The 18114-nt window shown below is 46.2% G+C and overlaps 1 protein-coding gene across 2 annotated transcripts in view; it reads right to left on the bottom strand.

The window, feature by feature from the left end:
- Nucleotides 1-18114, bottom strand: part of CCAR2 (cell cycle and apoptosis regulator 2) — a 348118-nt gene that overhangs the window by 51492 nt on the left and 278512 nt on the right. For both annotated transcript variants that reach the window (XM_085633999.1, XM_085634000.1), the window contains 2 exons: nucleotides 1550-1744; nucleotides 1151-1356 (listed from right to left, as the gene is read on the bottom strand). In XM_085633999.1, coding sequence (XP_085490125.1) covers nucleotides 1151-1356; nucleotides 1550-1744 — 401 coding nt within the window. The remainder of the gene's footprint in view (nucleotides 1-1150; nucleotides 1357-1549; nucleotides 1745-18114) is intronic.

The raw sequence follows: 18114 nt of genomic DNA, 5'->3' as shown, positions 1-18114 counted from the left end.
GCTGATTTTAAATTTCTGCGGCTCTAGTATTTGTATTTTTAATGTGAATCTTTTTTATGACATGTTGCTGAAATAAAGATTATTGCATTGGCCCCTCAACCAAAATAAACAGATAACAAAACCTGACATTTAGTGGCGCCATCATCAATGACTGCAAGAAAATCAGAAATACTGCAGCAACCTACTGAGGAGGATGAAAAGCAGCTATTGACTGTCGAACAAGATCAACCGTGAAGCGTGGGAAACATGAACACTGCATGGGACTCAGCAGGCAAGGTACACTGCAAAATGATGGCTCGAAAGCTCAAGTGGATGTTCTGCTTCTCCAACCTTGCTTGCTCAGCCCTCCACAGAGGGGAAGTGCAGTGCCATCTCTCCTCCCCAGACTCTTTTCTCCAAGATAGAGCACAGAACATAGAGGCAACACAGCAGCTGCTTTCCATTCCAGTGTTTAGGCTGCTTAGTTTGCAGGTGTACCCCCTGCATAAAATAATGGTGGCAACTGCGCTTGGGCTAATGTGCACACCTTTTAGAGAAAACACCACATAGGCACTCTAGCAGAATGGAAACGCACCATAAATTATGGTCCTTGACATAGGATTTATGTAACTACATCAGTGCTTTTATCCCCCCCCCCCCTCCCATATTCGTGTCAACCTCTGAAGTTATACTCTGGTCAACCACATCTTAAAACAAAGATTGCACTCACAGCATAATCGAGTTTTAAAATAAAGACACAGATTTTAGTCTAGATTGTCTCCATGTGTAATCAGGAACCATGGAGATTGATGAAGTAGGAACAAATTGAAAGATGAGCATGAGAGAGGATCAGCCTAAAGGATAGCCCGAGCTGGACCCATCTTCTAGGAGAGCTTCAGACTGGTACCAACAAAGAAAAGCGTGAGGCAGGTACCAGCCCAGTAACCTTCTATGTTTTAAAGACTATCAAAGAATAGGAGTGCCATACAGACAGTGGGAGGGCCTGAATGGAAAGATCCTCTCCCCTCAATCTTTTCAAATTTAACTCTGAAGCTGCTCCTAGATCACTACACTATTCCACACCCTAGCAACTAGACCCCCATCGACCCACCCCATGATAAATATTCCAGAGAGACCCTCCCACAACTTCCCCAAATCTCCACTGCTATACCTTCTCAATGATCTTCTGAAGCTCCATTTGTAGGGGGTTAAGGCGCCGGTTATTCTCCTGCAGCTGCCTCTGGATGGCATATTTTTGTTTTTCAGTGGATTTCAACTGCTGCTCCATTTCGGCTAATCTCTTTTGTAGTGCCTGCATCTCAGAAGTCAGAGTCTTGTTTTCCTGCTCCACAGAGGTCACACGAACTTGGGAATCCACTGTCAGGGGAAAAACGATTATTAGTTTTGCAGACAATCAGGACAGGTGAGCAAGTGGTGGGGTGCAAAGAATGTGGGAGAGTGGTCAGTACATAGAAAGTGCCTGACAAAGATTGGAAGGATCAGGGTGGGAGGGGGTGGCTCACACAGGTGTCCCTCCCACTAGCTCCTGTTCACACCATAAGTTGCTCACCCATTTTACATTCTAGTGAATGGATCTTGCTCTCCAATTGCAAGCGTCCATCTTCTGTGTGTTCCATCTTCTCCAGCATATTCCGAATGTTAAGAACTGTGCCGTTGTAGGGAACAAGATCCCCTTGAGGGGCTGCAGAGCATGGCTTCACTGACATTTCTGTTTCCATGTTTAGGAGCCCAAGGTTTCCTGCAACTGGTGAGAACAAAAAAAGTTACCTTCAGCTTGCAATACTGGGAATTGTAAGAGTTTGCACTGCTGTATGCACTGGACTCTCAACTAATATCAGCATGAGCTAAAAGATAATACAGTATCAACACGGTCAATAGATTTCTGTTATTTACAATAAGTCTCGGCAAAATGGAAATCATTTGATCTTTTTTGCTAACTGGTCTGGGGTTTCTTTGGTGCCTGAACAATTGCTAAACTCTTGGGACTCTGGTGAATAAAGCCATGAGTTGCTAAGCTATAGTATTCAAGACTAGTGTCGAATTCTTGACTTCCCTCTAGAAAAGTTTTTCGAGATCAATAGTTACTGCTGGGTGAACAACCCACATGTGAGATGCTTAAAGTAGTGGCTTCCAACTAATCTGCAGCTCGATTGAGGCTGTCCACTAATTAAGGCATAGATGGGGCAATTTCATTGTTGGATGCCCAAGATCATAGTTTTATCACTCAAGAGGTAAACGTTATGTACTTTTGACAATAAATCTTCCCTGGATTCACAATTTTAGAATACATCCCAATGGGCAGACATGACCTTGCAAAGACATTAAAAAGCCTATCTCTCCCTTTCTTTTGTGGCTGTGTTTCCCAGCTTGAATCTCCCTACCATCACCTTCTTCACATTTGCTCAGGTGTTCGCATCTACCTCATGCAAATGTCTCTTGGTCATCTCGCAGGGTCTTCCTGTGTCTCTGTCTCCTATTATTTTTGTTTGTTTCACAGTCTCTATTCTCTCACTCCTCCTTCTCCCTATTAACTCTGGGATTCTCAAATTTCACCCAGAGCCAACCTAGTTGTATTTGGTCTCTCTAAAATGGCCTCTGTCTCTCCACAGTGTCCGCCCACGATTCCCCATTAGCTTTCCTGTGTTTTCCTAGCTTTCATCCTGTGTCCCCCACAGTCTGTGTCCTGTATCTTGACCGTCGCTCAGTGTCTCACCAGTGACCTCGTCTGACATGTCAAAAAACATAGCCCTAGTTTCTTATCTATGTCTTCCCAGTCTCTCTCTTCTAGGTCTACCCAGTGTTGTCCCATGTGTCCCTCAGTGTCACTCTATGTGTCTCCAGTGTCCATGGTTTGTCTCACTGTACCTCCCTGGTGGCAGTGTGCAGTCATTGCAGGGGTTAAAGGGCTTGGGTATGAGTGGACTGTAGATGGCAGAGTGCAGAAACAATGTGATCAAATAAGTGGGAACTACCCCCTTGGCATCAGTGGCCAAAACCAACGTCTTTCCAATGTCAAGGTTCCAAGATGCTCCTAATCTTAAAGCCTGTGGATATGTCAGTTTTCTTCTCCTGATCATCACAGATTCCGTTTAAAAAAATGGAAGAAAAGTTTAATAACGTCCTCAGACTACAGATTGGAAACTGATGCCCAAGAGATTTTTGAACTTGGAACATGGTTGCCAAACTGCAATTGGTTTTTTTCCACTTAAGAAACCAATCTGTCAGGCTTGCCTTATCCACCAACACAAACTTGTAGCAGATCCTCTTTCATGCATTCTCAAAAACAGTTTGCTTAGAAGACCTCACTGCGGATTGTTGTAGTATCCTAAATGTACTCAATTTCTAAACTTTCCTCCAGGATCTTAACTCACAGTTTTTGTGGACATAGTAGGACCTATTTCCAGCACACTGATGTGGTACAGCAGAAACACGGTGTTCGAAGATTCCTTGTACGCGTCGCCTAACCTTAGAGTTTCGGCCTCGACCCCTGTCTGTTACTTTCAACACTTTCTTTTTGACACTGGGGCTTCCTTCCCTCAAGGCTCTTAATCCCACCTCTCCTCTCAGTTGGTTTCCAACATTGAAGACGGTTCAGAGGGTCAACCGCTAACAATGTCTTTCGACTTCGACCCTTGAGATACCTATGTGTCAGCTTTCCCTCTATCAGCGTTTGTTTTGGAGTCGAGCAGCCTTCTGTTTAACTTCGAGAATCTCAGTTCGGTTCCAGTGTCACCTTATGATTTTCCTATTCTTCCCTTGACAATATTTTAGGACTCTCCTTCTTAGTCTCAATGACTTTCTCGATATTGGAGTCCTCCCTTGTCAACTCTGTATCCTCTGCCTCGCTTGAGAGTCCTAGGTCTTTCAGGGATGTCTTCACCTGTAACATGGCGTAATGCACCCACCTTGGTTTCTCCCTTGCTTTCATCGTTGTGGGCTGGAACTCCACGCATTTGATGCAACCCCTTTGTGTTCTGGTCTTTTGGGAGAGACAGGTTGCAGACCTCGTGTTCGACCTTCTGGGAGTACTTATTGTGGCACTGTGGACAAACCCAAAGGGGGGTATACTCCATCCCCTACCTTCATTTACCGACCCTTGTGGGAAACGCCAATTTCAACGGTTGTTTGTTGACGGTGGAAAATGGTGCCTTGCCGTCATCGGATCCAATGGTGTTCATTCATCCTCTGTTTTTGCTCCCAAAACACGGTGAAAAAACCTAGTCTCCCTTTGAAAATCTTCTATGTTCTCACCCTGATTCCAGAACCAGCCGGGCAAAAAAGGAATCTAAAGATGGTGACCAAACAAACGGGCTTCCAAATCAGGTGCCTGACAACACAGGAGAAGGACCAAGGGCACCAAATGGTCGACGCTGCAAATGTAGAGCAGAAAAAAAAAAAAGTACTAAGGATAATTCCAGACCAAACCAAGTTCAACCACTACATGGTGGAATAATGCACAGTATGTGAATGCAGAAATAATGCACGCTGCATAACTCATTTTTTGAAGACCTAGTATAAACTTGTGTTCATATGCATCAACAGTGATCAAATTCCAGCACAGAAGGGAAGATGTAAGACCTATTTTCAGCAGACTAAGGTGATACAGCAGTAGCACTGTGCGCCACAATTCCTCATCCGCGCTGCCTAACCTTTGAGATAAATATCAGTCTTCAGAGTTTGCTTATACTAAGGAGGGTGAAATTGCCACCAAGTATCAGGTTCATTACCTCTAGTCATCTGATCAGTATAGAGGGAGACATCCTGGGCTGGAGGATAATGGTGAGGGTGGTGGTGCGAGAGATTGCTGTGGGTTGATCCTCAAGTGAGCATGGAGGAGTGGTGGCTTTTGGGGTATTTTTGTCCTGGGGCCTGTGCTATGGCACAATGGAAGTTCCTCCTCCTATGAAGCATCGGAGGGTAAAGCTTTGCTTTCCCTGCACCTGCTGGATACCTGAAGGTCCAGACTCTTTTGGTTTGACTCCAATTATATTGTTTGGTCCAAACAGACCGAGGCATCTCAGATGAGTCTTAAAGCTGCATCGTGTGGTGTGCCCATGGGCACTCGCATCAATCACAGATGGTCTTCTTGCACTTTAACATTTCACACACTGAACAGGTCAATTCATCATGCTCATGAGACAGAGGTTACAGAGCTGATGGTGGTCGCTCCAGCGTAATTTGGAGTTCTGTTAAGGACACAATTGTAAGGGTGTTCTCTCCGTAACAGCCTCTCCTATCAGTAATTCTAGCAGTATGACAGTGTTTCCTTCTGAAAGTCGCATCAATTCCACGCAAGCCCTACACGGGCCACTGATACGATGTAAAGTTCTTCCGCCACTGCGGCTGAATTCTAGATGACTGGCACTTAAAATCCAGGAGAAGATGTTGTCTGTCCCAGAGCGGTCACTGCAACGTTCGAACCCGATGAAGAAAAAAAAAAAAAATCAAGGTGCATTGGCTAAGGTAGGCGGTATTTTCAAACTTTAAACTTCTTGGAAGAAAAAACAACTTGCAAATGCCCAATACGAGATGGCAGGAGTTTACAGAGTATGTGCATCTAAAAGGACGTGCTACTAAGTTAGGTACTAGCAGTTCTCACTGAAAAGAGAATTCATCCACTGCTGAAACAGATTCGTCTTTACCAGACTTCACAGTTTTGTACACGGAGGACAGTGATGGGATTATGGAATTCTTGCATTAAGGGTGGGGAGGGGGGACAGATGTGTCTTTTACCAGACATCAGCGTCTCAGACAGTGATGAGATTATGGGCATGTTCACTTCATGTAGCCCAATAATAACCTATGCCAGATTACACATGAGAATATTACAGTAGTGGCGAAAGAGACAATGGTCACAAGACAAGAAGTGGAACGATCTAGTGGTTGAAACAAGCCAAGTTCTAAAACAGTTAAAATGGTGGACAAAGGACATCATATTGACGGGAATACTATTTAGCACAACACTTCCCCCTAGGACTGTGACAAGGGATGAGTTGCCTAAAATCCATGATGTACACAAAAGAGTACTCCAAATAAAAGGTCAGTAGAGCACAGAGGCCATCTAACACAAACACAGAGCTAAAGCTGCTTTTCTAGTGCTAAAAGCTTTCAAAACACATTTAAAAAACACATTCTGATACAAACAGGCAATACAACATCAATTTTTCTTCAGAATGGAGGGGATCGCAAACAAACATCCTGTCAAAGAGAGCACAGGAAATATGGAAATAGGCAATAAATAACAAGGTCAAAGTGAGTTATTTATCTATTGAGAAAGCCAAAATTAGAAACAAACAGACTAAGCAGAGAAGTAGGCAAATCTCCCGCGAGAGAACTTGAACAGAAAGATGTAGAAAACATTTTTGCAGAATGGGGATCACCAGACAGATTTATGAGTAACTGCCAACAATTCCAAAGCTTTAGTAATCAACCCCACTCTCCCAAGGAAATGCACTCTCTGAACTGACCAGGGATATTTGCTTATGCTTTTTTTTTTCTCGTCCACTCAACACCCTACACACATTCACTTAACATTAGTGTGTAGACATCGAAGCAAAAAAGAAGCATAGGAGGGACAAGAAGTGTTGAAACATTTTCAGTGCTCACCATTCTTCTCACACACACCACTACAAAAAGGCCACACTGCCATATAATCTATGCAAATAAGACTATTACATTGAGTGTTCCAGTCACCAAGGGGTGACATTGGCAAATCCAAGAGGCTCTGCTTTCCATAGTGAAGAAGTTCACTATGCAAAACAAGCTGGTTACTTCCAAGGAGAAATCCTTCTAGATTTGCATTTTATCCTCTATCTCCCTCGTAAAGGGTAAAGAATAAAAGGAATATGCTACTTACCAGTATGCATCTGTTCTTGGCATGTAGAGCTGCAGATCTATACACTGTGCATAGGTCGCCATCTGGTGTTGGGCCCGGATGTTCGCAGTTTGTTTTTCTTCTTGGACAGTGTTTGGAAGTCACGAGTTCGGTGACTCCTCCTTCGGTCCGTACTGCGCATGGGCTTCGGCTCCATCCTAAGATTGTTTTTCGCCAGCAGGGAAAAGATGGAGCGTAGTGATAATACTAAAGAAACCCATGTGTGTTGTATCTAAATAAGATAGACTGGAACGGGTACAGGTAGCCGGGGAGGCGGGTGGGCGTGTATAGATCTGCAGCTCTACATGCCAAGAACAGATGCATACTGGTAAGTAGCATATTCCGTTCGAGGCATATGAGCTGCAGATTATACACTGTGCATAGATTATATAGCAGTACCCAACCCTAGCAGCGACCACCGGTATCCGTTGCAGTGGTTTGAAACAGTGTCTTTAGTACAGCCTGGCCCACACTAGCTTGTTGTTTGGCGTGCACGTCTACACAGTAATGTTTTGTGAAGGTGTGCGGTGTTGACCATGTGGCTGCTTTGCAGATGTCATCTAAGGGTATGTTCCCTAGAAAAGCCATAGAAGCCCCTATCTTTCTTGTAGAGTGGGCTTTAGGTGGAACAGATAATGTTCTTTTTGCTTTGTGATAGCAAATTTGTATGCACTTTACAATCCACCTAGCTATCCCTGATTTTGAGATGGGGTTGCCTTTATGTGGTGGAGAGAACGAGACAAACAACTGTTTAGTCTTTCTAAAAGATTGCGTTCTTTGTATATAGTAAAGTAAAGCCCTTTTAACATCAAGTGTATGTAGAGCCCTTTCTGCAACAGATTGAGGTTGCAAGAAAAAAAACGGTAATTCCACCGATTGATTGAGATGGAAGGGGGAAATGACCTTGGGCAGAAATTTTGGATTTGTGCGATGTATCACCTTATTGTGATGTATCTGTAGAAAGGGTTCTTGTGTAGTGAACACTTGTATTTCACTAACCCTTCTAAGGGAAGTGATAGCTACGAGAAAAGCTGTTTTCCAAGTAAGGAACTGTAGCTCACATTTATGCATTGGTTCGAAAGGCGGTCCCATCAGCCTTGTAAGAACTACGTTTAGATTCCACACAGGTAAGGGTGGTGCTCTGGGCAGAATTACTCTTTTAAGGCCTTCCATGAAAGCTTTAATAGCAGGCACTCTGAAAAGTGATAAATGCTGTCTGTTTTGCAGGTAAGCAGCAATTGCTGCTAGGTGGAAACGGATGGATGAGTATGCCAGGTTACACCTTTGTAGATGGAGCAGGTAGCATATGATGTGCTGTATGGATACATCTAAAGGGTTGATTGTATTGTTACGGCAGTAAACAACAAATCTTTTCCACTTTGCGGCATAGCATGCTCGAGTGGTAGGACGTCTGGCTTCCCTGATAATGTTCATGCAATCAGGGGGAAGGTTAAGGTATCCAAATTCTAAGATTTCAGGAGCCAGATCGCAAGGTTGAGCTGAGCTGGGTCCGGGTGCCTGATTTCTCCATGGTTCTGGGTTAGGAGGCATGGGGACAGGTGTAGTTTTTGGTGTGGTACCACTGAGAGCTGTAGTAGTGTGGTGTACCACGGCTGCCTGGCCCATGTTGGAGCTACCAGAACGAGTGTGAGGGAGTGCTGTTGCAGCTTCCTTACCACTAATGGAATTACCGGGAGAGGTGGAAAGGCGTATGCAAATTTGCCTGACCAGTTCATCCATATCGCATTGCCTTTGGACAATGGGTGTGGGTATCTGGCGGCGAAGCTTGGGCATTTTTTGTTTTCGTGTGTGGCAAAGAGGTCTATCTGAGGATGCCCCCACTTGTGAAAGAATGGATGAAGAACTTGTGGATGCAGTTCCCATTCGTGCATTTGCTGCGTTTGTCTGCTGAGCAGATCTGCCATGGTGTTTTGTATCCCTGGGACGTGTTGTGCCAGGAGAAAGACTTTTTGCGGGATTGCCCATCTCCATATGCTCTGTGCTAACCGAGAGAGCTGTGGAGAGTGTGTCCCCCCCTGTTTTTGAATGTAGTACATTGCAGTCATATTGTCTGTGCGAATGAGGACTGCTTTGGCTGAGATTTGTTTCTGAAATGATTTCAGGGCTAGAAAGATCGCCAATAACTCCAGATGGTTTATGTGGAGTAACTTTTGTTGTGGCGTCCATATACCTTGCACTGTGAGGTGTAATAGATGCGCTCCCCAACCGGAGAGCGATGCGTCCGTTGTTAGAATTACCTGAGGAACCGGGTCCAGGAACGGTCGCCCTTTGGAAAGATTTGTGGTGTTCCACCACTGCAGAGAGCGATGGGTGCGACCGTCCACCAACACCAGATCCGTCAGTTGCCCCTGGGCCTGGTTCCACTGGCGTGCCAGGCACTCGGAGTGGACGCATGTGGAGCCTTGCATGAGGCTCTATGAAGATGCAAGATGCCATCATCCCTATTAGCTTCATAAACACTCTTGCTGTGAGAGAGTGCTGAGGAATGAATCTTTGACGCAAGTCTTGTATGCTTGCGATTCTGGCTGAATTGGGATAGGCTATAGCTTTTGAGGTGTCTATAGTGGCACCAAGGTATTGCTTTGTGTGAGACGGTATCAGCTGGGACTTTTGGTGGTTCACCGTGGAACCTAGCTGGTGGAGTAGTTGGATGGTAGTGTTTGTATGTTGCACACATTGGTTGTAGGACGTGGCTTTTATTAGCAAGTCGTCCAAGTAAGGGAAGACGTGAATGTGTTGTCTTCTGAGGTGTGCCGCCACTACTGCTAGGCATTTGGTAAACACTCTTGGTGCGGTTGTGACCCCGAAGGCGAGAACCTTGAACTAATAATGTTGGCCGTCCACTACAAATCTGAGGTACTTTCTGTGAGAAGGGTGTATTGGAATATGAAAGTATGCGTCTTTCAAGTCCAGTGTGGTGAGAAAGTCGTTCTGGCAGAGGAGTAGGAGAACTTGTTGGAGAGTTACCATGTGAAAATGGTCTGAATGTATGTATGCATTTAGAGGCCGGAGGTCTAGAATGGGCCGTAGAGTCCCATCTCTTTTTGGTATCAGAAAGTACAGAGAGTAGACCCCTAAATTTTGTTGATTGATGGGGACCTGCTCTATAGCCTGTTTTTGCAGGAGGGAGATTACCTCTTGTTTCAGCAATGTGGTATGTTCTTGCGACATTGTACGGTGCCTGGGTGGAATATTTGGGGGGGTGGATGTTAGTTTGAGACAGTACCCTGACCGAATAATTTGGGTCACCCATTTGTCTGATGTTATGGTCTCCCAGGTTTGAAAGAAGTCTTGTAGTCTGCCCCGACTGGAGTGGAATGGTCTGGGGGGAGCGGGGAAAAGTCATTGTGTGGGCGGTGTGGGAGAACGGGCGGTGTTGGTTTTGCCCCTGCCTTTATTATTGTTTCCTCTATATCCACCTCTTTGATAGCCCTTTGTGAAGGTAGTCTGAGGAGGGGACTTGTAGGATGTGGAGGTGTTATCGGCAGAGTAACCCCTGCCAGTGCCTCGAAAGGAGGAGCGTCGAAAAGAGCGTCTAGGAGTGTGGGACTGTAATGCTCCCATAGACTTCGCCGTATCTGTATCTTTTGTCATTTTTTCCAGGGCTTCGTCTACATTCGGGCCAAATAAGTGTTGTTGGTCAAAAGGGTGGTTCAGTATAGATGCTTGGACCTCCGGCTTAAAGCCTGAGATTCTGAGCCAGGCGTGGCAGCGAAGCAGAACACTGGTGTTTATAGCCCTGGAAGCTGTGTCTGCTGCGTCAAGTGCACATTTAATAGAGGTGTTGGTAATGATCTTTCCCTCTTGTATTAGTTCATGAGCCCTATTTTTATATCTTTCTGGGAGATGTTGCATGATAGTCTCCAGCTCATCATAGTGCGCTCTGTCGTACCGTGCCAACAGCGCTTGCGTGTTGGCGATACGCCACATATTGGCAGCTTGCGAGGCAGTGCGTTTGCCTGACGCATCTAGGAGCTTGGACTCCTTATCGGGAGGTGGAGCCTCACCCGATGACTGAGAATTGGACCGCTTCCTAGCTGTGGATACCACTAATGAGTCTAAGGGCGCAGGTCCTTTAATATAGGCAGGATCTGTGGGGGCGGCCTTATATTTTTTCTCTATTCTGGGGTTTAAGACCCAAGCCCTGACTGGGTCTTTGAAAACCTCTGCTGCATGTTTGGTCACCCCTTTAAGCATGGGTAGTATGGCAGTAGATTTATCTGCGATGTCAAAGGTGTCAAGTAGGAAGTCTTCCTCAACTGGATCACTGTGTAACTCCACCCCATGATAATGTGCCGCCCGTTGTAACAAGTGGTGGAACCCCAGGGAGTCCTCTGGTGGAGATGGCCTAGATGGATAAAGATCATCCTGAAGCACATCTGGGACGTCTGGATTATGATAATCCTCCCCTGGGTCTGGTGTTCCCGGAGGGGTGGGGTCTTGTGAGGCATCTGTTGGATCATAGTATGGGTCCCCTTGGTCATCAGGGTCTGGAGACAGGGTTGGAGAGCGATGAAGCAAGGGTGGAGAAGGTGGGGGAAGCGGAGATGGGGAAGGTGGTGGAGGCGGTGGGGAGGGTACTCTGAAAGGGGATGTGGCAGAGTCCTTCCGTTTTGGCGGTGGAGGAGGAGCTGGCTTGTCTAAATGTCTTTTCTTTGAAGACAAAGTCAAATGTCCAGTCTTTGGATCCTTTGTTAAAGTCTTTTGTCGAGGATCTGGCGTGAATAGTTCCTCCGGCACCGATTGATCTGTTGGCGCCGATGTTTTCGGGGCCGACGGCTTCTTTGGTTTATCTGTGCCATGCTTTTTCGGGGCCTCCGATTTTTTGTTCGGTGTCGAGGCAGGTTTCGGCACGGGAGTTTCGGCGCCGAGGGATTTATGTTTGGTCGGCACCGAGAGGCCAGGTTTCGACACCGATGGCTTCGGAGCGGAGCTTGGTGTGGTTTTCTTCGGTGCCGAAGGGTGTTTTTCGGCACCGCTAGTAGGCTGGCTCGAGCCCGAGCCGCCGGGAGACTTATGATGCTTCTTCACCGGGCCCGAAGGTGGGGTGATGGAAGCGGTATGTTTGGTTTTGCCTAGGCCCGGAGGCGAAGGTGTAACCGGAGTCTCTTTCGGTGTGGGCACAGGAGTGGGAGGGGGTAGAGTACTCACGACCCTCTGCGCCGGTGTGATCTCCTCCACGTCGGAGTCGTCGGCCTCGGAAGCGCTGACGAGGTAGTCTTCCTGTTCGGTGTGCTGCTGTCCCGAAGCTCCGATGTCTTCTCCGAAGATGTCAGGTGGAGCCGAGGTCGATGAGTGCGCCATGGTGCGTCTAGCTCTTCGATCCCGAATAGTCTTTTTCGATCGAAAAGACTTGCAGGCGGGGCAGTCTCGGGCCTCGTGTTCGGGAGAGAGGCAGAGGTTGCACACCTGATGTAAATCGGTGTGGGGAAATTTAGACCCACATTTAGGGCACTTCTTAAAGGGAGTCCTTTCCATCGGCCGAGACCGGAGTCGAGATAGGCCCGAAGGCCGCCGCCGATGCCTGGAATCGAAGAAGTGCTGAAGAGAGAGATAAAGAAGGTGATTTTGTCTGAAGAATCTTGATGGACGAGGATTTTTCGTCGAAGGTCGAACTGGAAAAGTTCGAAGCCGGAGCACGAAGTATTACATCCGAGCCCGATGGCGGAAAAAAACAATCTGAGGATGGAGCCGAAGCCCATGCGCAGTACGGACCGAAGGAGGAGTCACCGAACTCGTGACTTCCAAACACTGTCCAAGAAGAAAAACAAACTGCAAACATCCGGGCCCAACACCAGATGGCGATCTATGCACAGTGTATAATCTGCAGCTCATATGCCTCGAACACAAAATATAGGGAAAAAGAGAGCAAAGAAAACCTGAAGATGAAGGCAAAGCACTGGTGCATACCCTCAACATCATAGACCCTATGGTCGATGCCCAAAAAGGTATAACAACTTTTACTAAATAAGAATTTCTGAGCTCCACCACTAGACAGTGGAATGATGCAAAGCACAAGAATCTCGAAAGTACCACACTGTAGGGGCGTGGCTTGGACGGCAATGGGTGTAAACGCCTGAATCCAGCGCTCCGCCAAACCTGGGAGCGAGCAACAAAAAGAACACGCAAGAGCCGATCGTTTGAGGGAACGCACCGAAAGGCGTCAGATACCAAGGAAGAAAGCGACCCGGACACACGAACCCAACCACAACAGCGAAGTGAGGAAAGTACAGCGAAGAGGAACTCCCGGAGCAAAGAGGAAGAAACCAAGATGGTGCCCACTAAGTGAGACCCTCCACCGCTGCCGGATCGGTTTGCTGACTGTGCCCAACAACGTACACCAGAGGACCAGCAGCTAGCTTACCTAAAGTTAGTGCTGGAGACCTCCCGTGGAGAACACCGAGGCAACTGTAACAGTAGTAGGAGACTCTGGTGGGGGTCACACTCGCTCAGTTTCAGAACGAAACTGAAACCATAGAAGGGGGGCCGCCATCTTAGGCCTGACTGTCTGATAAACAACTCGGATTGGAAAAAGAACTAGCTGGTGGAGGAAAAGAATCACGAGGTAGATTGCCGCAGAGGAGGTGCGCTTGATCAGCCTTGGAAAATGCGTTCATTCGCAAGTGCGGGTGAGATCAACGAAAAGCCACCATCAACGCAAGCTCCAAAGATAGCCGTAAGCCACAAAAACGAAAGTAAAATCATCAGTGTGAGCCGCCATTACAGATTGGGAAGCAGTACAGCGGTAAATAAAGCAGCGAGTACAGCATAAGGGAAGCGCCTCCAGCGCCACACGGCAATAAAGGAAGGCAACACCAAACAAGTTTTTTTCCTTTAATAGTGGCAGTACTGAATTAGCGAGTGAACATGTGAACAAAACAAGCCCAATAGAGAGACTTGGCAAAAGCGTCGACACAGCCGGACCGGAGATGCAGCTACAGTAAGCGGTACACACCCGGCAATAACACGCAACGATAGAGGGAGTAAAGACCTCAGAGCCCCAATCGCTGGTACTCGCACATGGCACAGAGGCGCAAATTACAACAAAAGAAACTAACAGCAGAGGAACCAACAAGTCAGGGGGGGACAAATTACACGGTCTCAGAAAATCCCAACATATAAGAGAAACCAGAAGGAGATGATCAAGCACAACATGTGTGAGATGAACATAACTCAGTGGGGTGCATAACGGGGAATTAAGCAAGCGATTAGGCTAACAGAGGGGAACAAGAAGACAAGAGGGTAAAAACAAAACTCCACCAACAAGCCATACAGTTCTTCCGAATAAGATATAAGCTGGCAGCGGATACGGCCACTACTGTGCCAAACACAGAGTAGTGAAGATTAATATCCATTAACCAAACAACAAGAGAGACGACCAACATACGCTGATCAGGCGGCATAACCCAAGAACAAAAGGAGGTCTTGCGTTGATAGGGGCAAGTACAGTCTACAAGAGAAGAGGCCAGCAACAGCTTAACGTCATCAGCACAGCAACTCCAACCACGGTCGGAGGACAACAAGAGGCACCATATTTTCATCAAGGTGGGGCCACAAGAAGCTAACCATAGAGCGGAAAGTGAGAGGAAGGCTCAGCCTACAACATGAGAGAAGAGGGCTATCAGGCATGGCTGGCACTGACTGGAGAATTACGCAGCAGCCAAAATAGAACAGGAGTGACACTATCGACTCCTCTATCAAACAAAGACCGGATATCAATAGCACGCTGGACATGATCCTGAAAAAACTGGCGGACGTCCACCACCTAGCAAAATCGACTAAACAAACTACTGATGCTATCCAGCTGGAACTGGCCGCGGTCAGAGCTGGCATCCATGCGGCGAACAACAGACTAACTTAAGTAGAGCAGAGGGGGAGCGATGAAGATGGTGAACAAAAGGCAAACAAGACTCTGTTAGAACTATCCAAACCTACTGCAATACTCTGAAGGCAAACAGCAGAACTAGACGACCGTAACAGGAGGGGGAACATTAGAATACTAGGGGTCGCCGAGGGAGAGGAAGAGAAAAGCGTGTCAAGCATCGCTTTTATACAAGACATGATCCCTAAAATTACTAACATTAAGTTTGACCTCCCCTTTGAGCTAGACAAGGCCCACAGAGTACCAGCCTTCAAAACCTCAAATAAGGCGATCCCACACCCCGTAATATGCAAGCCTCTCCGATTACAACACACGGAAGCCATCTTCGCAGTGGCCAGGAAAAAACAGAATATACAGTGGAATGGCCAAAAAATAATCCTCACCCAAGACAACTCCAAACCCACAGTGGACTTAAGGAAAGGATTTCTGGCCCAGCAATACAATTTAAGGAAGGAAAACATCATCTTCTCATTCATAGTCCCTGCAAAGTTCAGAATCACCGACAAAGGCAGGACGCTCGTCTTTGAAGATCCCAAAGAACTGACAAGATACCTACAAGGTCCCACACAGTAAGAAATGGAAATCTCTCAAGCAAGCACAAGCAAGAGGAGAGCCTCGCCAGATCTACGAGTGGAATGAAGGAATGTACAAAATCTCAAAACTGTCTATGCTGGCAGTCTCTGAATCTTGAATGTACCTCTACTTTAATACACACGATCTACCTCAGACAGGACCTTAACCTCATATTATCTACCTCGAATGGCCGAACCAGCCTCAGGAAAGTAACCTGAAACTTGGATCTTAAAATCGCCCCAACGCGAACAGTTGAAGAGATCAGGGTAGCGACTGTAACAGAGCGCGCTAACCAAACAAAACAGTCGAAGAGACAAAGAAGATATATACGAGAACACTATAATCACTGATATCCTTTTTAAGAACATTTCTACAGGAATGTATAAGTGTGAATGTAGTAACCATGAGTGTACACCCGTATTGATCAATAGGGGATTATAGTGTGTTAGACAAGACACGTAGAAGCAGTTAGGCTGGGGAAAGTAACGATATAGATGCTCGGGCGTACAGAACCATAGTGTTCCAGAGGAAGCGGAGCCGGATCTTTGCTGTCGCACGTCCAGAATTCTATGCGTAGGAACCGGGGGGTGGGGAGGAGGGGGTTTGGGGGAGGTTTTAGTGTCTTTTGTGTCAGGTTAGTAATGTATGTCAGGTACACCTGCTTTGATTCTACCCACTGCACTCTATCCTTTCTAAACCTTTCCCTCTACACTTTTGCATTCAAGGGAGGGAACGACATTAGGTCTGGGGAGGGAGCTATGATGAGGGGCCAACGGGGGGGCGACACAGTTAGTACACACCCACTGTCCCAAAGGGGGGAGGAGCAATACCGAACAGAAAGGAAAAATGACGTCGGGTAAACAACCAACACCCAGCATAACAAAATGGCAATAGACAGTCCGAAAACACTAAAGTCCAACCTAAAGATAGTCTCCCTAAATGTTAAAGGTCTTAACCACCCAGTTAAAAGAAAAAAATACTAGATTACCTAGCCAAAACTAAAGCAGACATCTTCCTCCTACAGAAGACCAGACTATCCCTTGATGATGCAGAATGGATTAGGGCGAGATGGGTTGGACAGATGGCCTGCTCTCCAGCCGTAGGAAAGAAACGGGGTGTGATCACTCTGATAAATAAGCACTCCAAAATAAGTATAGAAGAACAAAAAAGCGATGAGGAAGGGAGAACACTGTTGACACATCTGAAAAGGGGGGGAAGGAAACATACATGTAGTTAACATCTACGGCCCAAACTCTGATGATTCAGATTTTTGGGAGGGCATCTCTAAAAGGCTGGAGACACTCCCACAAAATGACCCAACAGTGGTGGCAGGTGACTTCAATATGGCGTTAGATTAAACTCTAGACAGACAATCACAGTACCACTTACTACCCCCAGGTGCACTCACCGTACTAAAATATTTATGTACCAGGTTTAACCTTAAAGACCCATGGCGGCTACAACACCCGGACACAAGAGATTACACTTTTTATTCCAACCCACACAACTCATACAGCAGAAAAGATTACATACTAATCACAGGAACACACACCCACTTAATAGAACACACAGACAAAGCCACGAGAACTGTCTCAGACCACTCCTGCATTAGCCTACTGCTGTGCGGGCGCCACAATGAGGATCACCCACATAGATGGAGATTTAATAGTGATGTCTTGTCAAATCAGATCAACAGAATCAAAATAGAGGAGGCCATTAAGGAATACATTAGTATTAATGACATTGCAGACACAGATCCTAAAACCATGTGGGACGCATTAAAAGCCACAATTAGGGGGACAATTATGGACATTAAAGCCAAGATTAACAGAAACGCGAAGGGACAGTTGGGACAACTGGAAAAGGATAGCCAAAGATTAGAGGCAATCCATATCTCAGACTCAAAGAACGCATGTGCACTTACAGAACTCACAAAGAAAAAATACGAATTCAACAGAATTTTGAGCGAAAGAGCTGGAATGTGGATAAACAAATTTAAAGCAGTAAACCTATGCGAGGCCAACAAAGTGGGAAAGCTCCTGGCCTCTTACCTAAAACATAGACAAAAACAGCATACCATCTCATCAATCACAGACTCACAAAATATCACACACACAAGACATTAGGAAATACTACGAATATTTAGTGAATTTTATCAAGACCTCTATAAAAAAGATCAAACGCTGGACAAAAGTGGTTGCACCGAGTCCCTAGATAGACTAAACGGTTGTTTGATGTTACAACGCATTCCCTTTACCACGAATATTCCTTTACCACGCATTAATTTATAACGCTTTTCGTTGTAAATTCATGCATGGTAAGGGCATACTCTTGGTAAAGATTATTCCCCCACCCCTAAACCCTTCTTACAAATACCCCTCCCCTGCCCTTAACCCTAAAATCGGACCCCACCGTTTTTTTTATCCAAAATTCCTCTTACCTCTCCTCGTCGTCTCGTCTGTCGTCTCTTCTCCATGATCTTCCTTGTTGATATTGCACGTCGTTCGAGGAAACGGAAGTGTCTTTCCGTTTCCTCTAACGATGTTGATTTCCTCCATAATCGGTACTTTATCAAGCCCCCTTTTTTAATTTAACCTTTACCACACATGCCATTACTACGTGTCTCGTAGCAAAGGTATGCGTGGTAAAGGCTATTCGTGTTAACCATGCATGTGTGGTTATTGTTATGCGTGGAAATGGCCGCGTTGTAGTGGCCGTTTCCCAGACTAAACCTCCCGAAGATAACACCAGAAGAAGCACACAC

The sequence above is a fragment of the Triturus cristatus genome, chromosome 11, assembly GCF_964204655.1.
Source record: "Triturus cristatus chromosome 11, aTriCri1.1, whole genome shotgun sequence".
Taxonomy (NCBI): domain Eukaryota; kingdom Metazoa; phylum Chordata; class Amphibia; order Caudata; family Salamandridae; genus Triturus; species Triturus cristatus.
Note: the sequence above shows the minus strand (reverse complement) of the source record. Positions and strands in the feature narration are given on the sequence as shown.